General features: G+C 42.0%; 1 protein-coding gene across 1 annotated transcript; it reads right to left on the minus strand.

The window, feature by feature from the left end:
- Window positions 1-1805: 1805 nt before the first annotated feature.
- LOC120726351 (NACHT, LRR and PYD domains-containing protein 12-like) lies at window positions 1806-25985 on the minus strand. The gene is made up of 7 exons (XM_040019855.1): window positions 24778-25985; window positions 24210-24326; window positions 19138-19278; window positions 16889-17062; window positions 16565-16738; window positions 6184-6357; window positions 1806-2571 (listed from the first exon to the last, which is right to left on the minus strand). Exons 1-7 carry the CDS (start codon window positions 24999-25001, stop codon window positions 2520-2522), a joined length of 1056 nt encoding a protein of 351 aa, XP_039875789.1. The 5' UTR covers window positions 25002-25985; the 3' UTR covers window positions 1806-2519.
- Between the last annotated feature and the right edge of the window lie 225 nt (window positions 25986-26210).

The following is a 26210-nucleotide window of genomic DNA, read 5'->3' on the forward strand; positions in this document are numbered from 1 at the left end:
CCTCTGTTGTGAGTCGGCTGCGTGACGTGCTGGGTAAAATCCAAGCAGTGAAGAATGTTTAAGAATTCTTTTGCTGCAGGGTCAGAAGGATTATCTATGTGCAGGTTAAAATCACCGGTTAAAATTATCATATTATAGTTTGAATGTATGTTTGTTAAAAATTCTGAGAATCCCTTGATAAAAGCAGCGCTGTCTTTAGGTGGTCTGTAAACTGTGACAGATAAAACTGGAGGGCTGCTGAAAACAATAGCATGGAATTCAAAAGTGGTAAAATGATCAAATAAAATTTGTTTGGAGGTGAGTGTGTTGTTGGCTAAAGATGCAGTCCCACCACCTCTCTTACCACTTCTAACAGAAAAAGAGAAATTTAAATTTGGTGGGGAGGCCTCAGTGAGAACAACTGGTGCATCCGAGCCCAGCCATGTTTCAGTTAAAAATAAACAGTCAAGTTTATTATCTAAGATTAAATCATTAATAATAAAAGACTTGTTCAACAGAGAGCGGACATTTAAAAGTGCCATACTGATTGAGACTGGTGGATTTTTGACAATAGAGTTGAATGGATGTTGATATTTTTGAAGAGGCCGGAGGTTATTAATGTTTTTGGAGTTACTGGATTTATAATGATTCTGTTGCTCTCTGTTTGTGATTATGACGGGTATTGTGTTGACTGTGGGAGAGAAAGGTCCTAGTCCAGAGTTTTGTGTATTACTGTTAAAAGTGGAACAAATATAGGAGCTGGGACCAGGGGGACATCAGTCAGTGGCAGACAGTGGCGATGTGCGGGAGTGCTGTACGCCAAATGCCAAATTGGCGGACAGCAAACGGCGTCCCCAGGCGTTGAGGTGGAGCCCGTCTGCCCCAAAAAGATGCCTCCTCTCCCAGAAGGCATCAAAATTGTTAATAAAACCCACGCCGTGGGAGACACAGGCGGAGGAAAGCCAGGTGTTAAGGCTGAGCAGCCGGCTGAAACGGCCTATCCCTCTGCCGCAGGTGGGGGTGGGCCCAGAGATAAAAGCACTCACCTGCAACTGACCAAGGAGGCTGAAGAGTTGGAGGAAGTCCAACTTCAGCAGCTCAGATTGCTGTTTGGGGATGTCATTGGTGCCGATGTGGATGATGAGCCGGTTAACCTGTGGGTGGGATGCCACCACCCTCACTCACTCCAGGTGAGTGAGGGTGGTGTGCGTTGCCAGGGCGATGGCATCCTCCGTGGCTCTGTTTGTCCGATAGGCAAACTGAAGAGGGTCCAGTGTGTCAGGGAGGGAGGAGCAGATGTGACCTTTGACCAGCCGCTCCAGGCACTTCATGATGACGGATGTCAGTGCAACAGGACGGTAGTCATTCAGACAGGAGACCACTGATTTTTTGGGAACAGGAATGATGGTGGATGCTTTGAGGGACGTGGGGACCACTGACTGCCTCAGGGAGAGGTTGAAGATGTTGGTGAACACCTCTGCCAGCTCGTCTGCACACACTCTGAGTAGCCGGCCTGGGATGCCGTCTGGTCCTGGAGCTTTGTGAAGACTGACCTTTTTAAAGGTCCATCTCACAGCTTCTGTTTTCAGAGTTAGAGTTGCAGCCTCACTGTCCTCCTGAGGGTAGAGGATCTGCTCTCTGTTGTCTGCGTCAAAACGAGCATAGAAGTTGTTGAGCTCGTCTGCGAGAGATGCAGCGGGCTGAACACTGACTGTGTTGACCTTCTTGTAGTCAGTGATGCAGTCAGTCCATTCCACAGTCGCCTGGTGTCAAAGCTGTGGTAGCTGGACTCCATTTTGTCCCTGTAGTCCTTTCTGGCCTTTTTCATGGACTTCCGGAGGTCGTACCTGGCTGCTTTATATGCATCAGCATCCCTGGAGTTAAAGGCAGAGGTCCGCACTTTTAGCTTGGCACGAACGTCTTTATTTACCCAGGGTTTCTGATTTGGATGTATGCGGACAGTGGTTTTAGTGACGGTATCATCCATGCACTTTCCAATATATCCAATGACAGAGTCTGTGAGTTCATTGATGTTGCCATCAGCTGCATCCACAAATATCTGCCAGTCAGTTGTGTCAAAGCAGTCCTGCAGGACCTCCTCAGCTTCACTGTCCCATTTGTAGATGACCCTGGAAGCTGGTTTTTCCTGTTTCAGCCTTTGTCTGTATGCAGGCAGCAGCAGTATGGAACAATGGTCTGCCTTACCCAAAGCCAGTCAGCATGCACACATGGACATTACATGGCTCTCATACACATGAACATTGACAGTGTTCATGTGTGAAGTGAAAAGTGAAAGCCCGGGGGAATGAATTCTCTGTGGTGTCTGTTTTTTTGTTAACAACACTCTGTATCGTCTGGATGAAGGAAGAAATGTGAACAGTTTATCTCCATGATGTGAAAGGTCTGTAGAGATGTGTTTGTGAGCCTCTCTAAAGACCTTATTGTCTGGCCCCGCCATGCTTCATGACTGAGGCCAAGCAGACAGTGATTGATGGAAACAGGACAGACTGGATGATGCCATTTCTCCAGACTGCACAGGGTTATATCTTTGGAGTAGTTCTGACACATTCATCAACACCATATCTCCAGTCACTGGAGGAAATATCAGAGGAGAAAAAAGGCAGATTTTAACTGGAAAAACCACAAACATGTTTAACCAATCATTTTGTATATTTTAAAAAACGCTGAACAGGTTTTGCAAACAACAACTCTGCAACTATTTCCCTAATAATGCAGCCGAGGCCTCAGGAGGTTTTAATATAACCATTTCAAACTATTTACAGAACAATCAGGTGTTTGCATCAAATAAGAAGCCACACATATGATTTGTGCCAGTGCAAAAAATAGTTTGTGTCACTATAAAACAGAACAGCACAGGGATAAACCTGCAGGTCTGACAGCAGGAGGTGCATCACTGCTGTTTTCCATGTGGAGACAGCGTTTACACTGCAATCTGCCTTTGGTGGCTTTAAGGCAGCAACTGTGATGTTTACTAGTAGAACTGACACACAAAACACAATGACGACTACACTACACACTAACCACACACCAACTACACACTAACTAAAGCCTCGAAACACGCTAAACATCACAAATCTCTCACGTATCGAAACTTTCTCTCTCTCTCGACATTATATGGCTCTCATAAACATACTGTTAAGACACTGATAAAGGAACAGTGCAACATTTTCAAAATTGGTAAATGGCCTGTATTTGTATAGCGCTTTACTAGTCCCTAAGCACCCCAAAGCGTTTTACATATCCAGTCGTCCACCCATTCACAGTGTGTGGACGACTGTGACAGTGCAGCTGTGGCTACATTGCAGCCACAGCCACCCTGGGGCGCACTGACAGAGGCGAGGCTGCTGGACACTGGCGCCACCGGGCCCTCTGACCACCACCAGTAGGCAACGGGTGAAGTGTCTTGTCCTTGGGCAATTATAAAAATGTGAGCAGCTAACCCAACGACCGAGACTGTCGGAGCCGGGGCTCGAACCAGCAACCTTCCCATTACAAGGCAAACTGCCAACTCCTGAGCCACGATCGCCCCACTCCCACTCCTTGAAATACACTTCAAGGAGTGGGAGTCATGTGAATATTGTCATCTGATTGGTTTGAATCCTCTAGCCCAGGGGTCGGCAACCTGCGGCTCTTTAGTCCTTATACTGCGGCTCCGCGTGGTTTGGGAAAATAAATTACAGGTATTTACCTGAAGTGTTTTAGTTCTTTTTAAACTTGTAGTTCTAAATTGAAAGATTACTGTGATATTGAAATATAAAAATAAAATTATATTTTATTATTTTTCGCTCAAAATAAGCATCACACTCACGGAAGCCGAGTTAGTTCAGCTGGGTCTTTCCTTTTTGTTATATTTCTTTCAGTTCAAAATGTGTTCATTACATAAATAAAATGTAATTTTCTCTGTAGCACTTCATGGATTTCATAAGCAACACACTTTAGTTGTTCACACAAAGCATAAAGGTAAAAAACAAACAAACAATATATACAGTGTTATCTTCATTTTAGATGTCACAAAGTATTTGCGGCTCCCAGTGTTTTCTTTTGCGTGGAAACTGGGTCCAAATGGCTCTTTGGGTGTTAAAGGTTGCTGACCCCTGCTCTAGTCAGTCACAGAAAGAGGTCCTCCCAAAGAAGTTAATGCTAAATAGGCTACCATTAGTGGCTAATGCTAATTTTAGGGGAATAACCATTGGCACCTAACGCTGCTCACATTGATTTATAACAATTTGAGCAGCTAATGCTAAGTAGGCCGTTTTCCTTTGCTTTGTAAGAATGACAGCAGCTAATGATACGACGTCTACCGGTATTACCAATTAGCTGGCTGTGAATCTCAATATAGGACACTGGGTCACATTGGGTGCAACAGTACAGAGCAGTTAATGCTAAGTAGGCTGCCGTTATTAACGAATGCTACTTTGATGTGAATTAGTATCATGGGCTAATGCTAACACTGTTTTCCCTTGCATTATAAAAATGTGAGCAGCTAATGATAAGCTATTGCTAATACTCTCTTCCCTTGGGTTACAATGATGTGAGGAGTTATTGCTAAATACGCTGCCATTAGCGGCTTATTCTAATTAGGGGTGAATAATTATTAGCAGCTAATGTTAATACCGTTTTCTCTTTCCTTATAACAATGTGAGCAGCTGAAGCTAATTTGAGATAAATAAGCATTAGTAGCTAACGCCATTACCCTTTTCTCTTGTGTCATAATGATGTGAGAAGTTAATGGTAAATAGGCTGCCATGAGTGATACTTTTCTCTTGCGTTATAACGATGTGAAGAGATTATGCTAAGTAGGCTGCCATTAGTAGCTAATGCTAATACTGTTTTGCCTTGCTTTCTACAACTTGAGCAGCTAATGCTCAAGTTGGCCAGAGTTGGCCAGAGCTAAAGTAGGCCACTTTGCTCTGCTCAGGATTTATGTGACCATAATGTATTCTGACAAACTCGACATTTACAGCTGAATCGACAGTAACTGTGTTATCAAGTACATATTTTTCTGTTATTGCTGTCAAACAACAGAATGAGAATGAAATATTTCTGACTGTCTGAGGCAAAATTGAATCGAATCAAATGGATTACAGAAATCAATGATGATACCCAGCCCTAGTGAGCAACCTAGGCCCGACAGAAGTGGATGTAGCTGTGGGTAATAAAAGATGAAAAGAACGATTGATAATTTTTTTGTTAAGGCCTGATCCGTGTGAAATTCATAGCCAGTGCTCTGACATGGAGCCATCAATCTGTGAACACTGAAAAAGCAGCAGTGTATCCAGGAAACACATTATATGCTGCAATAAATGCACAGCCCAAGTGTTCCCTCTCCCCACTGCCTTTCAGCGGCACACAGCAGCAAACAGGTCGTCAGAGGAGCCGATGTGATGATTAAGTTAAACATTGTCTACAATATTGACAAAGAGTGCCAACGCACTTTAAGCACAAGCACTTTTTCAGTAACTTGTCTTTCTTGTAGAAATGTACTCCAAATAAAGAACTATGTGTTGATAAGATTGTTTGTTAATCATTTGCAAATCAATATTGTCTGTATGGACAGCAATTTCCTCCTCCAAACAGTGCACATGTAAAACTGCGGTGTTATTTGAGTGCGCCTAGGGCTGGGCCACATTATGCCATCCACGGTAATACCGGTATAATGTTAGGCAACGATAAGAAAATGAAATATCGCGACAGAATATGGAGAACATTTCCAAATGTTAGCTGCTCCTGTCTGCGTCTTTGTCACACACACAGACTGAAATGATTCACAGCCTTGTTTCATCCTTCTGTCACTGTGGACATACAGCATGGGAAACATACACATGGCTGACACTTTATTAGGTACACAGTGCCCACTATCTCAGGTACACCTGTGACCTAATAAAGTGCATGTAATGTTACAAAATGTTGTCTCTGTCCAAATAGTTATGGACCTAAATGTAGGTCTACGTTTAATGAAACTCTCAACATATCAGTTATCATTAATGCTCCTGCAAGCAGACTCCTTGGAGACCCCCTACATAAATATCCATGTACTATCCAGCTAGACTAGTGTGTCTGTCCCTGAAAATATTCCTGCATGTGTGATTGTTCATGTGTCATCTGCAGGAAACAAACAGGAAGTGTGTGAAGGACACAGGAAATGTTTCCAGCTCTTCCTCCTCTATCAGAAATTCTCCATACCTGAGAGTGTCCAGTCTCCAGCCTGGATCCTTCAGTCCAGCCGACAGCAGCTTCATTCCTGAGTCACCTGGATGATTGTAGCTCAGGTCCAGCTCTCTCAGATGGGAGGGGTTGGAGCTCAGAGCTGAGACCAGAGAAGTACAGCATTCCTCTGTGATCAGACAGCCTGACAGACTGCAGACACACAAAACAACAATCCGTCTGTTATCCATCTCTATGGCAGCATAACTAAGGGATGGTTCAGGGTCAACTGATCCAGCTCGAACTATAAGCTTTATCAAAAAGGAAAGTTTGAAGCTGATCTTCAAAGTAGAGAGGGCGTCTGTCTCCTGAACTCAAACTGGGAGCTGCTTCCACACCCAGTCCAACATAGCCAGGCTTTCTTTGCTGCTTTGACAAAACCTCAAATCCCAGTCAGAGATGATGAGCATCACCACAGTGATGATCATTTCTCTGTAACCCAGGCTTTCTGCTTCAGGATCTGTGCATGCTCACAGAACAAGGAGACCTTTAAACATAATTTCACTAAATGGATGGACTGAGCACAGCCTATAGATGAACTGGTGCCAGAGATCATAAAGAACATCAAACAGTCAAATTCAACACTTTAGATGGAACTAGAAAAATTTGCATTTCCTGCGAAAATGCTGTGTGGATGCCTTAACGCTGAAGATGTCTGCTGAAAAAAGCTGAAAAAGTTGAAAAAAAAAAAGTTGTCCTGAGCAGGATTCAAACCTGGCCCTTCTGGTACTCACGGCAGGTACTCATCTCACTGCGCCAAACTCTTTCTCACAAAGAAGAGGTGGAGAGACTGACAATTGTGCTGATAAGAGTTCAATCAGCAGAATTTCTGCTGAAAAGAGTTCAATCGGCAGAATTTCTGCTCAAAAGAGTTCAATTAGCAGAATTTCTGCTCAAAAGAGCACAAGCTGATGAGAATTATGCTGATAAGAGGTGAAATGGTTGAAAATTTGGCAGAAAAGAGGTAAATCAGCAGAATTTCATCTCATACTCATCTCATTGAGCCAAACTGGTTCTCATATACCTGAAAAAAGCTGAAAATTCTTATTAAAAACAGCAGAAGAGGCTGAGAGTTGTGCTGATAAGAGGTGAAAATGCTGAACCAATCAGAGGTACTGCTTCTGTCTGCTTCATCAGGCTGTGTACTTGTATGTATTTCTGCCATAGAGTGTTAACAAGAATCTGAGGTCCATATTAGAAAAGCTGCTAAAATCATAAAACTTTGCAGAATTGTAATAAATTAGCAATATAAATTACAGGTCTGTGATAGTGTATAAATTTGTAGTGAAAAAAAAAAAAGTTGAACAAGGTGGAATTGAACCCACGACCTTTGGTCTGAAGATCCGTGTCATTACCAATCGCGCCACCTGGAAAGGGGGCGGGCGCCTTAAAAAAAGGGTGATGAGCAGTCAGAATTAGATCGCGGTGAGAGGCGAAAAACGCCGTTTTTTGGAGTTACAAAACGTCGTGTAACTCAAAAACTAGGTGGGATAGAAGCATAATTCTTGCACCGGGTGAATCAGCGGACTTTGGTGTACATTGACTGCGATTTACATAGCTCTTTGTATCTCAGTCGCGGAGATATGACAAGAGAAGAAACGGCTTCATTTTCGGAGTTTGAAAAAAATGAGAGGACATATTTCCACCCCTCAAACAAATGTAATTTATGGCTCAACGGTAAGATGACTGCAAAAACTGCTTAGACCGTGAGTGTCAGCAGTGTCTGAAGATGAATTGGCACAAGCCTCATGTCTTAACTTCGCTTTGTCAAGGAGATATGACGATTTGAAAATGCCTTCAGTTTCAGTATTTCAGCTCTGAGTTTCACAACCTCCCCATAGACTTTGAATGGGGAGTTTTTAGACCTTGTGTCACTTCGAGGCAAATTGTGAAAAAACCGTAACTCGCACGATAATTATAGTGACACTGTCTTAAAGCCAGCAAAAATACCTACGTTTTGATGTAAAATTTGTGGGGGATGAGTGGAAATTGAGCGAGTAGCAAGAAGTTGTTTGGACATGAAGAGAAAATTCGCAAAGTTTCACTGTCAACTGTCAGTTAATTGCATAGCAACCATAGCAACACATGTATTTTGTGAAAAATCACAAAGCTGCAACTGAAAACTTAAAGAGGCAATAAATGACAACGGTAACAGATATGAAAAAGCTGAATCACACAGGAATAGCCCAATCATTTGAGAACGTTTTAAAGTTTGAATGGAGTTTCTAGGTGAAAGTATGAGGCAGTAGTTAAGTTTCAAAGAGAAGAAAGTTTTAGCAGAATTGTGGAAGTTTCCCATTCATTTCAATGGGACAAATTAAAGGAAAAAAGTGTAATATTTTAAAAAGTATAATAGTAATAAACACCAAAAGTCATAGCCGGCATTAGCAGAAAGAGCAGAACAGTTTAGAGTTTGAACGGAGAAAATCGGCTGAAAACTGAGCGAGTAGTTGAGTGCCAAAAAGTGTACGGAAGCAACTAGTAAATAGTGGAATAAAGAGAAACAGGATCTCATGAGATTAATGCTGCAGACAATCATGAACCTGCTGAATTCATGAACATCAAGAATGCAGGCCTGGAGCCTGGGGCTCGCTTGGGCCACTTCAGAGGTGGGGTGCCCCCGGCCTCTTGGCCTGGGGCTCGGTCACTCAGGCACAGCTGGCTGCCGGCGGAGCTCACGGGCGCGTCACTGCAACCCCCCCTGGCTTCTGCTCCGCGGCTGCTGAGTGAGCCCTCATCTGGGACTCTCCTCAGCTCTTTCTGGGACAGTGGCGCGGCTGCCCCTCTGTTGGTCTTCCTTGGTCTCTTGTGTTCTGGGGCCTCTGGATGTCTGGAGTTTTGATCTCCTCCATACCTGCTTGATACCATAGAGGACGGGGCTGTGGCTCCCCACACTCCCTAGCAGATCATTACATGGAGAAACCTTTGGAATGCAAGCATGCTGATCCACACGGGTATTCACAGACGCGGACTACAGCTTTCTTGGCTGCTGCCTCAAAGCACACTGTGCGCTGTCTATCTTGAGTGTTGCACAATATCGTTTATTATTTAGTAACTACTGATATCTACTGCTAGCTAGTTTATTGTGATGGTGCTTTTTTTTCTTATTATGTTGCTCTTTGTTGTTTGCTGTCTCCTCTGTTTTTTTTTCTCCATACAGGTGACCCAGGAGTTTTGGTTTTTTTTGTTTGTTTGTTTTTTTTCTCTCTTCACCCCCTTCTCACCGTCTCTTCTCCCCTTTGGTTTTCTTTCTTTCTCTCCCCCTCTTTCTTTCATTCTTTCTCCCTGTCCTATCCCCCAGTCATGTCTGTCCCGTTTGCAACTGAAAATAAAATAAATTCATAATTATAATAAAGGTCAATCAAATGGACCAATATGGCAAGGCCATGATGATCCACTTGGTAAAATAAATCCGCTTGGCATCTTTCTTGGCCTTAAGACAACAATTCTGATGGCTATAGATCCAAACGGGACAAAAAGAAAAGAAAAAAAAAAGAAGAATGCAGCGAGTGGTAAAATAAAGATTTGACCTCAGTGTGTTCAGTGTTCCTGTCTATTCCTAACATATTCCTAACATGATAGCTGCACTTTAGAGCTCTAAAACTGGAACTGACACATGTTTAAACTCTACATGTTACTCAGTACATTCAGTTCTGACACTCGCCCACAGTCCAACAAAGGAAACATGGACATCACATCAGTTTGTCACCAAAGTCTAATTATTAGGGCAACTTAACCTGTTATTATCTCGTTAACTCGTTAATTGATTAACGTCAGCAATTATTTTAATCACAGTTTTTAAAATCATGATTATTGTGAAAGTGCTCACTGGCTCTGAATATAAAAATCCAAAAAGTAGGGCTGCCATGATTTGTCGAATATTAAAATTGTTGACGACTGATTTAATAGTCGACGCGTCGTTTGAAGCTTTGTAAGATCCTGAAAGACGCAGGAATAAGTAGCAGGATTTAAGAGTGTAATAACGGACTGAAACACAAGATGGCAGCACTGCATGTACAAGGATGCCAGCTGCCGTTAAACCCCGAAGAAGAAGCAGCTGTGTCAGGTATAGGGCTTCGGAGTTGACGTCACGCCGCAATGCATTGTGGGAGCGCGGCGGCATTTTTGGGGTCTACGAATCAAATCAAACACACTGTGTTGGAACGACGATTACAAGATACTTAAAAGCAGCTTAAAAGAGAATGGACTGTATAGAGACCGATTGCGTCCAGAGGCGAAGCGGCGGTACTTGCAGAAAATAGCTGCATTCGAAATGTGGACCCGTATGAAATACGGCCGTGGAGTAGAAACCCTGAAGACCAACCGCTATTGACGTAGCCTGACATATTTCATACCTTATCTGTGGAGTCAGCGCGTACAAGTCATCATTCAAACAAAGGTAAGTCAGCTCGAGTACTGCGTGTGAAATGCGTTTGATTTCCCTGCAAACATTCAGATTAGTGCAGCATAAATTCATTCATGAGGGGAAATTACAGTGAGAACATGTGGAGACTGTTAGGTGGATAACATAGTGAGTTCAGTGCATTGATGAGACACTGTCCTGAAGGATTTAGTTATTCTTTATGGTTAAAGAAATTGCAATGATTTATTAATGTTTATTATAAATAATTCTAATTATACATCTTGCTTCCATGTTTGTATCTTGTGTCACTAAAAATACATTTTATGCTTTCTCCATCTCTAAAGTGATGACATCCTTGCATTACATACTTTACTTTCTAAACACTTTGTTACATTTATGATAAAGTAGATTAAACACATTTATGTCGGCCTTGGCTCATAGTTCTTGTCTTTAAATGAACTTTGTCTGTGTGTGTTTCAGGTCCTGCACTCTAAGACTGAATGAACCAGCATTGCAGCTATGGGTCACTGTGAGCATCACAGGGAAGGTTGAAGCCGCCCGCTGCACCTGTATGGCCGGAGTTGCAGAGACCTGCACCCACGTCACTGCTCTTCTGTCTAAAGTAGACGGAACAGTGTTGATCTGTGGCACAAGGACTGTTACAGATGAACCTGCATACTGGGTTTTGCCTGGTAATATGACGAAGATACAGCCAGAGGTTGGCCATAAGATAGACGACTTCTCTTCAGCTGCCCAAAAAAAGGCTCTTGATCAAAACATACACAGACCATCTGTAGTGATAGGTAAAAGGAGCCGTCCTCAAAAAAGAAAAACCCCACCTGCTACTGTGGAGGAGTTGTCACTGCTATAATGCCATCATGTTTTATCTAGGGGTCTAGATGTATGCCTGTAGTGCACTGCTGTGTAAATAATTTGCATTTACTGAATATGTACTGACTGAGTCCCACTGTTCAAAAGTTGAATAAAGAAACTAAATTATTTTGCCTTTTTTTTTTTATTAAAACCACTTTATAGAACATCACATCAGTAACAGTGTAGAATCCATGTCATTTACAGTTTACAAATGACAAAATGTTTACACCAAATCATGAGTGTTTACATGACATCACCCACTACTAACATTACTTTATTTACTGTATCTTTTGAAAAAATAACAGCACAAGACTTAAGAACATTTAACAGGAGCAGGTTTCATTCTTCCCTGGTTTTATTATCACACTGTTCACCAAAACGCAGCAAACCTTCACCATCTTATCCAGGAGGGTCACCTCTTCACCCTCACATGGAAGAAGTAATCAGATTGGCATGGTGGTATGTTTGAAGCAGGTCCCTCGTGTAGCGCTGGAAACCAGTCATGATGTTTCATCCATTTCATCGGCTGGTTTGCTGCAATAATGCCAAATAATTAGCAACTCTATAAATAGAAGGTAGTTCTGCAAAATCACTCAGTAGGATGTTTGTTCTAATTTGCTATGAGGTCAGAGCGCATCGAAAATAAAACTAATAGGCTATAAAGAGTGATATGAACATATTTAGAACTTACCGGAATGAAAATGTCTGGAGCACCAACAGATATTTGGAGATGGAAGCGAGCTGCACGTCAGCTCGTCTCACAGCTGCTATCCAGGCTGGACGCCTTCGTTTGGTAACATCGATACACGAGCTGCTTCATGTCGCTTCCAGGTTGGGAAAGCATAAAAAGACAATCCAACCTTATTCCCGTGCCGGTCGTAAGATCGAACATTGCAGCCGAGCACACAGCAAGTACGAACCATGGCTATGCTATCGCTCCTAGCTTAGACCCCCAAAATGGTGAATCGGGCCAAAATCCTTTCCACGCCCACCCCCGTGACATCACGCTCCGAAGCCCTATAGTAGCTTGGTCCAAATTCATGGACTACATGAGGCCGTATGAAAAGGAAAAAAAAACAAAATGCTTGGACACTGCTAGCATAATGGACAGGTTTTTGACAGGGCGCCCACACAAATCCAAAGCAGGAGATGAAGCGTCGCTGAATATGTTTCCAAACCAACTTCATTCTAAGCCAAAGACTAGAAAATATGGTGAAGCAAATCTTCCCTTTGGCTTCACCTTAGGGCTGAACGATATATCGCATTTGCGATAATATCGCGACATGATCAAGTGCAATTTTCTAACCGCAAAGGCTGCGATTATACTCTGGACATGTCCAAATTCATGGGCTGCATCCTCCTGAGGCCACATTTGTAGACCGATTACGTCACAGCGACGCGCCGAAGGCTGTCCAAATTACTACCATATCCCAGAATTCATAGCGCGGCCCAGCCAAACTCCAGTTTCCAGCAATGGCGGCCGCTACTAATCTTTCTGGGTCACAAAATAAACTTTTAACATATTTTCAGGCGAGAAAGTAGTTGTGTAAACATCAAATATCTGCTCGGTTTATCAAGATATCCCATATTTGCAAAAGTGCTTCGACGTTTTCAGAGGCGTCTGCTACCCACCAGCTCGACAGCTAGCCGGGAGCTCGAGGGTTACTGATGCGGCCGAGAACGGCACAACTCCCGGCACATCATTTTCAGATCACCGCGGAGTTTCGCTGCTCGGGTTAAACGTAATATATAAGTCACTTAGACAACCTAAAAATGTTATTTTTGGGCTTTTTTCAGTGTTTTGTTTGTTCGTGAGTAAATCGGTTTGGCTGAGATTAAAGTTATTAGATTAGATAAAATAAAACTTTATTAATCCCCCGGGTGGGTTCCTCCTTGGTTTTCACACAGCTGACTAAACGTCAAACAGAAAACTTATTAAACAGAAGTATGAGACAGTCGAGAATTTACACCAGTGTCTGGTTATATTTTAGACAGCAAGAAGCAGACGGCCGAGTTTATTAAACTCCACCGAGACAGCGGTGACGCTAATCAGAAGGCTAGACCGTCCAATTTCACGCCTTTAAATTTTAAAGGCGTGTTTGTGTGTGTGTTTATACAATTGCTATTATGTTTGCACTTTATGTGTAATGTTACTGACTGCAGAGATCAGTAAGATGTGTGTATTTTTTATTTATTCGTTTTATTTATTTAATATTATTTTTTAATTGAATGACTGTCTAGTAGTTCAGATGTCGAAAAACTGAGTGTGGTAAAGCCACTGATTTTTTTTATGTATATTTCTGCAATCTGCACATTGTACTGACTTTCATTTTAATGTTTACACCAGGGTTCCTTGTCAGCACTTTATGCTCAGATGTTTGTAAGCTAAAAATAAACTATTGTGTATGTTCAAATATACTGTTGTGATTGAAGAAGTTAAATAAAAATGTCAGTCATCAATTCATGCATCACCTCATGTCATCATAACAGAGGTCTGTCTTCCAGGAAAGAACAGTTTAAAATTAATGTAATATAGTATTGGCCATACTATATGATGTATTGCTTGTCTTTGTTTAATAATACAGAAGACAAAGACCTTAAAAAATAATCGCATATCGCATCGCAATCGCAATATTGGGGCAAAAAATCGCAATTAGATTATTTTCCATAATCGTTCAGCCCTACTTCACCTGCACAGGTGCCGAGGTAGGTCTCCCTGCAGGATTGGTTTTCCCTTCATCGGGAGCAGCGCTGGGCTGTTCAAATCACAGACAGGATCCCACAGCTGTTTATGTTTTTGAACCTATTTTGAACAGACAGTAACTGTGTGTATATAAAACCTGCAGATAGTCAGATTAACAGTATTTCGTCTCAATCTACCATTCTGCAATTCATCTCATGTAAACAATAACGTGATGATTTGTTCCCTCGGTTCAAATCACAGACAAACAGCATCCTACAGTTGTTTATGTTTTTAAACCCATTTTGCACAGAGAGACATTTTTTGAAAAATGTATTGACAGCAATGTTGAACATTATTACACAGGGAAAAACAACTACATGTAAAATAATCACACTGTGACGCCTCTGCCTTTGTAAATGGAGGGACAGTAACTGGTTAAGATGACTGTGTGTAATTTTGGCTTCATAAACATGTAAAAAAACTCATTATGAAAAACCAATAATTAAGAGTCAAGTAATCCGCCCACAGGCAAATGAAAGGTCAGTTGGGAATTCTATAAAAGTTAGATCTTTATGTAATAACTAGCGGATTATAGGGACCATCTCCTTTTCAACTTAAGATGCAGACAAAGCACAGTTGTTCAAAGGAGTATGGGCCTTGGATCCACAGTCAGGGGATACAGAGCAGAGTTAATTTTAGGGCGAGCACAAAATCAGCTTCTAAGTGAAAGGATAAGACAGGTCCATTTCTCTATAGATGCCCTCCAGATCAAGATCAGCCAGACTCTGCAGGAACTGAAAACCCTTCTACCCTCTCCAATATTAGAAGAGGTTTACAAGTTTGTGGACAAGGCTCAGCGGGCCCAACACTCTAAAGGAAAAGAAAGACAACGCAGGAAATTCCACACCTTGCTTTCAACAACACACACTCCTCAGTCTGAACCTACACAACTCAGAGAAGAAAACACACCTGAAGTCAGTCAGGAGAAATGGGTTAAGAACTTTTCAGACAGGATTCTCACTGAACCTGAAAAGAGAGTATTAGCCAAAGGACTCAATTTTGCCATCTCTCCACAACAGTTGCCCATAGTGGACCTCATCACAGCCACAGAATCTGCCATACGGATTAATAAATTATCACAGACAGAAGCAGAGCAAATCAGGATGAAAGTCTCAGCCACGCTCTCCAGTGCCAAAGTCCCTCCATCCAACCTCACAATACAGGAAAAGAAGGCCGTCGCTTCCCTGAGCAAAGACCACAACATCACTGTTTTACCAGCTGATAAGGGATCCTAATAAGTGGTCCTAAACACTACAGATTACCATACAAAGATCACTACTCTCCTCAGTGACAACAATACCTACGAAGCCCTAAAGCGAGACCCCACAAGCAGCTACAAAAAGAAAGTTATAGCTTGCCTTCAAGACATTGAGAAGGATAAAATCATCCATCCTGCAACTTCGTCTATACCCAGGGGATGCCATACCCTGGATTTATGGACTTCCTAACATCTAAAATCCAGTTCTGAGATATCTGTGAAGGTTCTCAGTCATCCAGGTCATTGTAGTCAAAGGAGCTTGCAAAGAAAAGCGTCTGGACTAAGTTACTTGAAGACGTTTCACCTCTCATCCAAGAAGCTTCTTCAGACCCAGCAACACACTCAGACAAAAACTGGTTCACCCGAAAGACAAAACTCCAAAACACAGACTTAATGTGGTGTATGCTGTACAGTGCAGCGAGGAATGCTCAGACCTCTACATTGGAGAGACCAAACAGCCACTTCACAAGCGCATGGCACAACATAGAAGAGCCACCTCCACAGGACAAGACTCAGCAGTCCATCTGCATCTTAAGGATAAAGGACACTCCTTCGAGGATGCCAATGTTCACATTTTGGACAGAGAGGACAGATGGTTTGAAAGAGGAGTGAAAGAAGCCATCTATGTCCACTGTTAGCGACCATCTTTGAACAGAGGCGGGGTTTACGACACCAACTCTCTGCCATCTATAATCCAGTTTTGAGTTCCCTTCCCAGACGCCTTAACGCCCACTCACATCCTGGGCCATCTGATCTCAGGAAATCACATGATAGGGTGGGGCCAGGTTTCACAATGAACTCACCCGAAACTCTGGCTGATTGGGACCCACACCCAGTTTCACACCTTGGCTCAGGCGATTAGAGGATCATCAGGGGGTCCTTTTGTCCCTCTGTGGGGGGAAACTCCCACTAGGTTTATATCTGGGACTCTCCACCATTTGACCTTAGAACTGAAGAAGCTTCTCGGATGAGAGGTGAAACGTCTTCAAGTAACTTAAAGAAGTCCAGACGCTTTTCTTTCCAAGCTCCTTTGACTACGATGACCTGGATGACTGAGAACCTTCACAGACATATTTCAACAATATAACGTTTTTAAATGATCATCAGCAGTTTTAAATCTGACCTTAGAGTTTCCAGTGTACAGTTGGGACTCTTTAGTCCAGCAGACAGAAGCGTCACTCCTGAGTCCTGCAGGTCACAGTTACTCAGGTCCAGCTGTCTCAGACTAGAGGACTGGGAGCTGAGAGCTGAGGACAGAGCTTCATAGCCTTTCTCTGAGATGTTACAGTGATTCAGTCTGAAAAATAACAGATAAACAATAAAACCAACACGTTTGTTTAAGTATAATGAGGCATTATTACATTTAGTAATATTTAATCCTGTTTTTTTTTCTTCATTCTGTCAGTTGATATACATGCATACATACGTACATATAGTTTGATCTGACCTGAGAATATTCAGTTTACAGTGTGGACTCTTCAGTCCATCAGAAATAAACTTTGTTCCTGAATCCTGCAGGTCAGAGTTACTCAGGTCCAGCTGTCTCAGACAGGAGGACTGGGAGCTGAGAGCTGAGGACAGAGATGCATAGCGTTCCTCTGACAGGTTACAGAGATTCAGTCTGTAAAAGTAACATTATAAAAAGTGTTAGTGGAGAATACAATTCATGGTTAACTAAAAAAATAGATTTAAATCTGGAGAAAAACCCACTAGTAAAAACATAATTATAAGAGTATAGCTAAATGGAAACCAATGAGGAGCTGGTAAATTGCCATCGTAGTGAACTTTGGAACATAATATATACCTTTTAATATTCAATTGGAAATAGTGGTTGAGAAAAGGTTAAAAAAAATAAAGAAAAAATAAATCAGATGGAATGACCCCTGACTGAACAAACTTTAGCTTCTTCCCTTTAAGCCCACCCTCCCTAAACATCTTTTTTCCTTTGGCTAGTTTCAGGATGTATACTCAGCACTTAGTCTTTGTATCTTCACATGCTGGCTTAGAATGTGTTAAAGCAAACTGTAGACCTACTAAAAACATATTTTCTGGCTCATGATAAAGAAAGGAAAGGTCTCAGATCCATTTGCAAATTTTAGAACCTGATTCTGGAATACGACATCTCAGTAACAAAGTCATTTCCTGCTTAGTCTGCGTCAGAACACTGCATTTATTCTTTCAAATACTGACCATATAAAAAGTGTTCTGCTTAAAAGTTGTACGCAAAGGAAATGAGCTCAAGTCTCAACTTCAGTGGAAAGTTATTGTTTTAAAGAAACACCAAAAGTAAAGCAGAGACTAAAGTTTACATTACAAATTAGGAACAACATTTCTGGACCAAGACTGTCAATGAGTGACCCAAAACTGTTAAGTCTAAAGAAAAAGCATGATGGCAAAACCTCTCAGTAGACCACACTGAAGGCAAAATGTGACATAAACCCTCGGAGAGCTGAGGAAAAAGGTGCCTGAGGCAGAACCATCCACGTCAACAATTAGGAGGCCCAGGACAGAGTGCTGGAAATCAAGGTGGAGTTAACAAGCATACATTTTCACTGCTATGCAGATGACACCCAGCTCTATCTGTCCATGAAACCAGGTAACACACACCAATGAGTTAAACTGCAGGAATGTCTTAAAGACAAAGGATGTGTCTACACTAATCTGGATAGATTTGAAAACGACGTTTTTGTCTAAAAACGCTCCGGACGTGTTTCCAAGCAGTTGTTCGTCCACACTGAAACAACTGAAACGCTTATGTTCCGGGACTGCGCATGTGTGAAACATAATATGATTCGACCTGCCTCATTTCTGTCTGCCGCTTATTTACTTACCGGTAACGTCGCTGCAAAATGTTGAGGAAAAGCGGCGAGTTTTTTAAATGGACTAACAATGAGGTGGAGTTGTTGCTGCGAGTAACACAAAAGTACAAAGTTGCATAAGCGAGAGAGAAATAAAGAATTTGTAGAAAAACTATCTGCAGCATGTACAGACTGATATTAATATTTAATAGGGCTCAAAACTGAGAGCAAACATTATGATTGCCCACTCTCCAGAGCTGAGTTGACAGCTTCTGTCTGATATGAAAATGTTTTTTTGTGTTTTTTTCTAGGGGTGAAAAAATTGTGTTATGTTGATTTAATAATAAATACTTTTGATGAATAAACATGTGCCATTGTGTGTTCTCCGTTTTCTTGTGACTTCTTGATGTTTTTTTTATATATAAATAAAAAAAAAAACACTAAATATAACAATGTACAGGGCAGGCCATTTCTATGGATACAGCGTAATAACATGGGAATGGTTGGTGATATTAAAGTCCTGTTTGTGGCACATTAGTATATGTGAGGTGGCAAACTCCTCAAGATGGGCGGTGACCATGGTGGCCATTTAGAAGTCGGCCATCTTGGATACAACTTTTGTTTTTGCAATAGGAAGAGGGCCATGTGACACATCAAACTTATTGGTAATGCCACAAGAACAACAATGGTGTGCTACAACACAATCATATAATAGGTTAGGAGTATGCTGTGAAGTCCACCTGATTATGTAATTAACCAGCGGACAGGTATGTATATATATAATATACTATAACTTCTATAATTATATGCATAATTTATCTATTGTGTACATTTTATACTTGGGAGCAGTTAATACTTAACACATGAATGTCACATTCACAACTTAGTTATAACTCACGTTTCTGTAGCAAAGGACGGTACAGAGTCCACGGACTGATCACTTCTCAGATACCGAGCACTTCCCATGGATCCAGACTCTGTTTCAAAGTAGTCCTTCCTTCTGAGAGGAGAGGAATACAACAAGGAACTCTCTCCGGCTCTGACAGAGAGAAAAATACATCTGTTAGTCATTTTCCACTGAAGCTTTTCTCTACTCTCCTCCCTGATCCTGGCTCTGTTAGAACTATCCTCCTGTTAAAATGTAGTTTTTCCTTCCCACTGTCACCAGGTGCTGCTCATAGTAGATCACCTAATTGTTGTTGTCTCAGTTTGAATTAGTTGCTGCTTCTAAAACGGTTTCTTATTTTTCTCTGACGTCCCTCATATGAACGACTTGTTTGCTTTGTGTCACTGTCTCCTGAGACTCAGCTCACATACACTATACTGTCAAAAGTATTCAGTCTCCACTGAACCACAGACTTCAGGTGTTCCAGTCACTTCCACAACCACAGGTGTATAAAACCTGGGCATGCAGACTGCTGCTACAAACATCTGTGGAAGGATGACTCAGGAGCTCAGTGAACTACAGCGTATGACTGTGACAGGATGCTACCAATGCAACGAGTCCAGGTGTGACTTTCCCCACTGCTACATGTTCCACTGTCAGCTGTTAGTGGAACAGAGCTCAGCGATGAAGAGTTACGATCACAGAGTGGGGTCAGTGGATGCTGAGGGACACAGAGGTCGCCGACTTTCTGGAAATCACTACAGACGACCAAACTTCACATGGCGTTCAGAAAGCGTCATGAAATGTGTTTCCATGGCAACTGAGCTGCATCCAAGCTTTACATCATCAAGCACAATGAAAGCCTCTGATGCCATTGGACTCTAGAGCATGGAGACGTGTTCTCTGGAGTGACCAATCACACGTCTCCATCCGGCAATCTGATAGGCTGATAGAGTCTGAGTTTGGTTGGTGGTTGCCTGGACAACAGTACTTAAATATAAAGTTCTCGTCAAACAGTGTCTGACCTCACAAATGGGCTTCAGGAAGAACGAGGGCCTGCATCCTTCCGCGGACGCATTTTTAGACCGATTACGTCACAGCGATTTGACAAAGGCTGTACAAATTTGAAGACTCCTCCAAGTGCGGCTGACAAACGCGTCCTTCTTTTCCCCAGATTTGAAGGATGGGACGGGTGTAAAACCTTCGTGGCCCAACCTATCCCAGAATTCATAGCGCAGCCCAGCTCAGTTTCCAACAATGGCGGCAGCTAGTTAGTTTTAATATTACTCTTATTATTCTTTCTGGGTCACAAAATAAACGTTTAACATATTTTCAGGTGAGAATGTAGCTGTGTAAACCTCAAATATCTGCTCAGTTTATCAAGACACCACATATTTTCAAAAGCGCTCTGACGTTTTCGGAGACGTCTGTTACCCACTAGCTCGATAGCTAGCCGGGGGCTAGGCTAACTAGAGCCGTGAGAACACCGGACTCCCGGCAAATCGTTTTCAAACCCACCGCAGTCTTTCGCTACTCAGGTTAAACATGATATACGAGTCACTTAGATAACTTACAATGTTATTGTTTGGCTTTTTTCAGTATTTTATTTGTTCCTGAGTAAATCGGTTTGGCTGAGATTAAAGTTATAGTTTTTACACAGCTGAATAAACGTCAAGCAGACAGCTGATTATCAGAAGTGTGAGATGCTGGAGAATTTACTCCGGTGTCCTGTTATATTTTAGATAGCAAGGAGTTTATTAAACTTCACCGAAACAATCTGCAAATTTCATTAAAATTTAATAAACTATCATCTTGTCTTTATTGTTAGTTAGCACAGACCTTAAACACTTAAAGCTGTAAGCTAATGATAGTTATATAAGAGCAGATGCTGCTGGTGCAATAAGCTGTACTTTTACGTCCAATGGATGATGATCTGATTAGTGACTAATCGCAAAAATAATCGGTGACTAGTCGACTCTCAACATAACCGTTTGTGGCAGCCCTAGTGTGAGTGACTGAACTAAGTCGCTAACCCGAGGGCAGCAGGTGAAACAGGTGGTGGGTGGGATGCGAAGGGTCAGCTGTGATGGCCCTGGTTTTCCTGAGACAGGAGGAACTGATGATGGCCTCCAGGGGTGGCAGAGGGAAGCCAGTGATGATTTGGGGGGTGTTAATGACCCTCTCTGCAGCCTTCCTGTTCTCAGTCGTGGCCCCTGAGTATAAACAGCAGGCAGGAGGAGAGCACACTCTCCAATGAGGAGGGTAGAAGGCCAGCAGCAGCTTCTGGTCCAGGTTATTCTTCTTCAGGACACAAAGGACGTGCAGCTGCTGGGCCTTTTACACCAGGGCGATGGTGTCATGAGAGGGGAGTGGAGCTGTCTGTGCCTCCTGCAGTCCATTATGACTTCTTTGGGTGATGTTCAGCTTCAGGTTATTCTCTGAGCATCGACAGGACGCGTTCTCTGCTAGGGCTGTTCGATACAACCATCTATGACGATATGTGAACGTCTATCGTTTCATATTATACGCTATTGTTTGTTTCGTGGTGTCACAAAATAAACTGTTTATTTTATCATCATTTTGATGGTCACAAGTTCTCGCTTCCTCTTATATTTGAAATAACCACACTACAGGCAGGCACGTGACTGTTTTTATGCGTAGTCATTAGCAACAACAAAGGTAAATCCATCCGTTTGTTTATTTTCTACATAAACCTTTCACAATAAAGCTCAAGATCCTGTTGAGACTTTTCAAAATAAACTGACAAATGACAAACAGAAGGACCAGTCCAAATAAATCGAGGACCTTACTCCTAAACGAGGGGCTAGCTCTGTAGCACGGACGTGGTTTGGTTAGGAAAAGTCTGACATGGACCAGAAAACTGTACGATGCAAATTATGGAACAAACCACAGACTCAAAGACAACAAACCTCTGCTACCACCTACACAAGAATCACAGAGTGATCACAGAGGCAGAGTGTGGAGAGAATTTACGGATGAGGAGCAAAGAAGAGCCGTCAGGTTCAAACCTCAGGTTCAAACCTTAGAAAGGCTTTTCCCCGCACCACGCCGTGTGATAAATACAAAGAAAACGTTCCTCATGTGTAAAAATGTATCGTTTCATGCATCGGCCAAAACACTCGACTCCAGGTACACAACACCCAGCTGGAAACACTTCACACAAGTCGATTTGCCTGAGATTCACAGAATTTACAGAAAATGTTTGTGATGTCCAGGACTCGCAAAATCGCTAGCCCGACGTCCCGGGGCTAGCGATTTTCCCAGTTGGGCTACCAAAATCCATCTCAGCCCGTCGGGCTGTCATATTAAGGAAAGATATGTCAATGCTTTTGCATTCTTTCACAAATATAGCTGAGTAATTATGTCATCGGTGAGCCACTGTCAATATGTGACACGTTGAAATCTGTTTGAATTTGTGCTTGTTTTTTGCTTTCACTTTGTGATCGTGCGAACTGTGTATAGAGAGCGACAGCACTGATTGGTGAGTCACAGATTAATTGAGCACCAATTCCTCTGACATCGTCTTATCAATCGTTAGCTTACTATCAAACATGACAAGTGAAATCTCCTGCAGCTTAAACATGTGAGAGGTTGATTGTGCAGAGAATCGCTGAGCTTATGTAAGAGTGTGTGTAAAAGCAGATGGATTTACGCTGGTGTCAATGGAAAATTGTAGTTAATAGTCAGTATAATCTTTAATGATATAAGTTTACTTATGGTAGAATGCTGCATGTAATCATTAGTGTGTAGAAGTATATAGTTGATGCATGTTGAAAGGATGTCTCATCCTAGGAGGTCTGTGCAGCATGAAGAGGGGGGGGCGTTCACTCCTCTACAGAGTGTTCTGGCATCGATCACACACCTCCTAGGAGAGGTCGTATCTTCTCTTACTGATATATGGAATAGCAAACACACGTACCGTAACTCCCGGACTACAGAGCGCACCTGATTAAAAGCCGCATGCTCTAATTTTAGAAAGAGAATCAATTTTGTACTTGTACAGGCCGCACTGGATTTTAAGCCGTATGCGTTTCACTCGTAACATGTAATAATATTTACACAGAAATATTACATGTGAGGATTTTTAACATTTAATTTAATCCGTAAGGTAACATAAACGTTATGGTAACAAACAAAAATACTGCAAATGCTTTTTTCCCCTCGAACAGCGCCTGTAGCTGCCTGTAAGTATACGTACGTATCGGTAACACACATTACGTTGCTTATGTTTTTTTACAGAACAGTGCACAAACAACATTACAACCAGTAAAAATATATACCGTATATATACTACTTATCAATTTTATTGGTCTACTGTTACCAGGCAAAATGTTTTTGGCTGCATGAAAAAAATGCATCAGCCGCACGTCAGCATGAGCTGCAGTGTTCACAGTGTGGGGAAAGTAGCAGCTTATGACCCGAGAACTACGCTCTCTGTTTCACACTAAGTGCCTTTGTTTAGATGAACTGCTGGACTTCCAGACCAGCAGGTTTAGGGAAGTCTTTATGGGTCACACTCTGACCCCACACACACACACACACACACACACACACACACACACACACACACACACACAGAGACACTGAAGTATATAAATAAAGACCAGGCAGTGGCAGGGTGAGTCCCTGAGGCCTCACTCCCGTGCGAGCACTCTGTGGCTGCTCTTGCTGCAAGTAAAACTGTGTGTTTCTCTCTGATTCTCAGCTGAAGAAGTGTCCTAGAATACATCTCCTGACAGCAGGGATTTTAGTTCTGCAGAGCCAAACACGACAGGTCAGGGTGAAGAAGGGGCAGTTAGATATGACAAATCAGGCAAAAGATGACGGACTCTGTGGGTTCGTGGGAAAAAGGATTTCACAAACAGATTAAAAGTGTCTATAAAAGCAGTGTTAGCAGCTCTGTACTCTGGAGGCTAAGCAGTCTCCTGAAACACAGGCACCATCATTCAGAAACAGCTCCGAGTCCCTCTGTGACCACTAAAGTGGAGGTGTAGAGCAAGAGGAGGAGGACAGGTGGAAGACACCAAAGTGACAGCAAAGAGTTCATGTTGCTAACAGCTCACCTCTCTGCAGCAGACTCAGGCTGGACTTTAAAATGAATGGGACGATCTGCAGACCAGTCACTCTGTAAGGACACATAGCTGGGTGGAGGTTCAGGTCCAGCAGGTCTCCCACTGATCCTGTCACAGAAGAAAAATGTGTTTTTCATTTGCAGAAGCTGATGAAGACTTAGATTACCTTCATCATCCCAAACAGAGAAACAGGTTACTTTACGTTACTAACAGCAAACTCCTCAAGATGGGCGGTGACCATGGTGGCCATTTAGAAGTCGGCCATCTTGGATACAACTTTTGTTTTTGCAATAGGAAGAGGGCCATGTGACACATCAAACTTATTGGTAATGTCACAAGAACAACAATGGTGTGCTACAACACAATCATATAATAGGTTAGGAGTATGCTGTGAAGTCCACCTGATTATGTAATTAACCAGCGGACAGGTATGTATATATATAATATACTATAACTTCTATAATTATATGCATAATTTATCTATTGTGTACATTTTATACTTGGGAGCAGTTAATACTTAACACATGAATGTCACATTCACAACTTAGTTATAACTCACGTTTCTGTAGCAAAGGACGGTACAGAGTCCATTGACTGAACACTTCCCAGACACCGAGCACTTCCCATGGATCCAGACTCTGTTTCAAAGTAGTCCTTCCTTCTGAGAGGAGAGGAATACAACAAGGAACTCTCTCCGGCTCTGACAGAGAGAAAAATACATCTGTTAGTCATTTTCCACTGAAGCTTTTCTCTCCTCCCTGATCCTGGCTCTGTTAGAACCATCCTCCTGTTAAAATGTAGTTTTTCCTTCCCACTGTCACCAGGTGCTGCTCATAGTAGATCACCTGATTGTTGTTGTCTCTCTAATATTGTACATTTTATCTTACAGTAGAAAGTCAGTTGATTTTTGTTGTGAGCATATTTTAATCTTTTGATTAGAATCTAAACTCAACCGGTCATTCAATAAAATGTTTTCACTGGAAATAAATTTTGTTTTATTTAACTGTAAATGTTTTAATAAAAAATAAATGATAAATATATTTTTCAGGGGTCTGTACATTAGTTTGGAAAGAAATAACTCGTGTACTTGCTCCACTGTCTGTGTTACACCCTTTCTGTCTGTGTAACCTAATAAAAGGATCATTAGAGCAGCTTTTAACATGAGGTGGTGTCATCACAAATGAAACCAGGATTCTGCCTCTCAGCGAGTCTTGTTTTGTTGTTTTGGATTCATCATGTTAGAGTCAGAGGTTTTTGACCGACCACGTTGCATACATATTTCTCAGAGTTCCTTCCTCAAAGAGCAAAATAGCATAAATCAAGCATCCAGTCAATGGAACTTGGAAACATCTCTGGACTTAACTAAAGCAAGTCCAGTACATGCAGTGTACTGCTTGTGTCAAAGCCTAAAGCAAAAGATGTTGTGTTGTGTGTAAATAAATGTGTCTTCAATTAAATCTTATACTTTATTATTTCAGGGCAAGCAATGAATTGAAAAACAAATTATTGGGAACTGCTAATGAATTTCTGGTGCTGATAATTGGACTGGTTCAAGCATCAAAGGTAACTAATCCTACTGAACAGCTCGTTAAGTAGAACGGACGTCCAACAGGCAGCATGAACGATTATTTCTTTGTTATTGACTGGAGTGGATTTTAATGGGGAGAAGATTGTTGGGGATGGTTTCTCCTCTTTGGTCTTTAGACAAGATGTTCGGTTCTTATGACAAACTTTGATTCCTTTGTGTTTAAAGACAAATCCACACTGTTATATGATAAAAAAAATAATAGATTATTAATTACTATAATTATCAATATTAAGTCAAAGTAATTAAAGCCACAAAACGTGCTTATTCGCAAACTCCTGTACTTTTAAAGCTGTAGTGGGTGGGACTGGGTGGGAATTTGTGGACGGTGTGGGGCTTGTACAGGGGTTTCCCACACTCAACGAAATGGCAGTTCAGGCTCCATGTGCAGTTTATTAACAACCACG

This window comes from Simochromis diagramma, unplaced genomic scaffold, assembly GCF_900408965.1.
Source record: "Simochromis diagramma unplaced genomic scaffold, fSimDia1.1 OVJJ01000485.1, whole genome shotgun sequence".
Lineage (NCBI taxonomy): Eukaryota > Metazoa > Chordata > Actinopteri > Cichliformes > Cichlidae > Simochromis > Simochromis diagramma.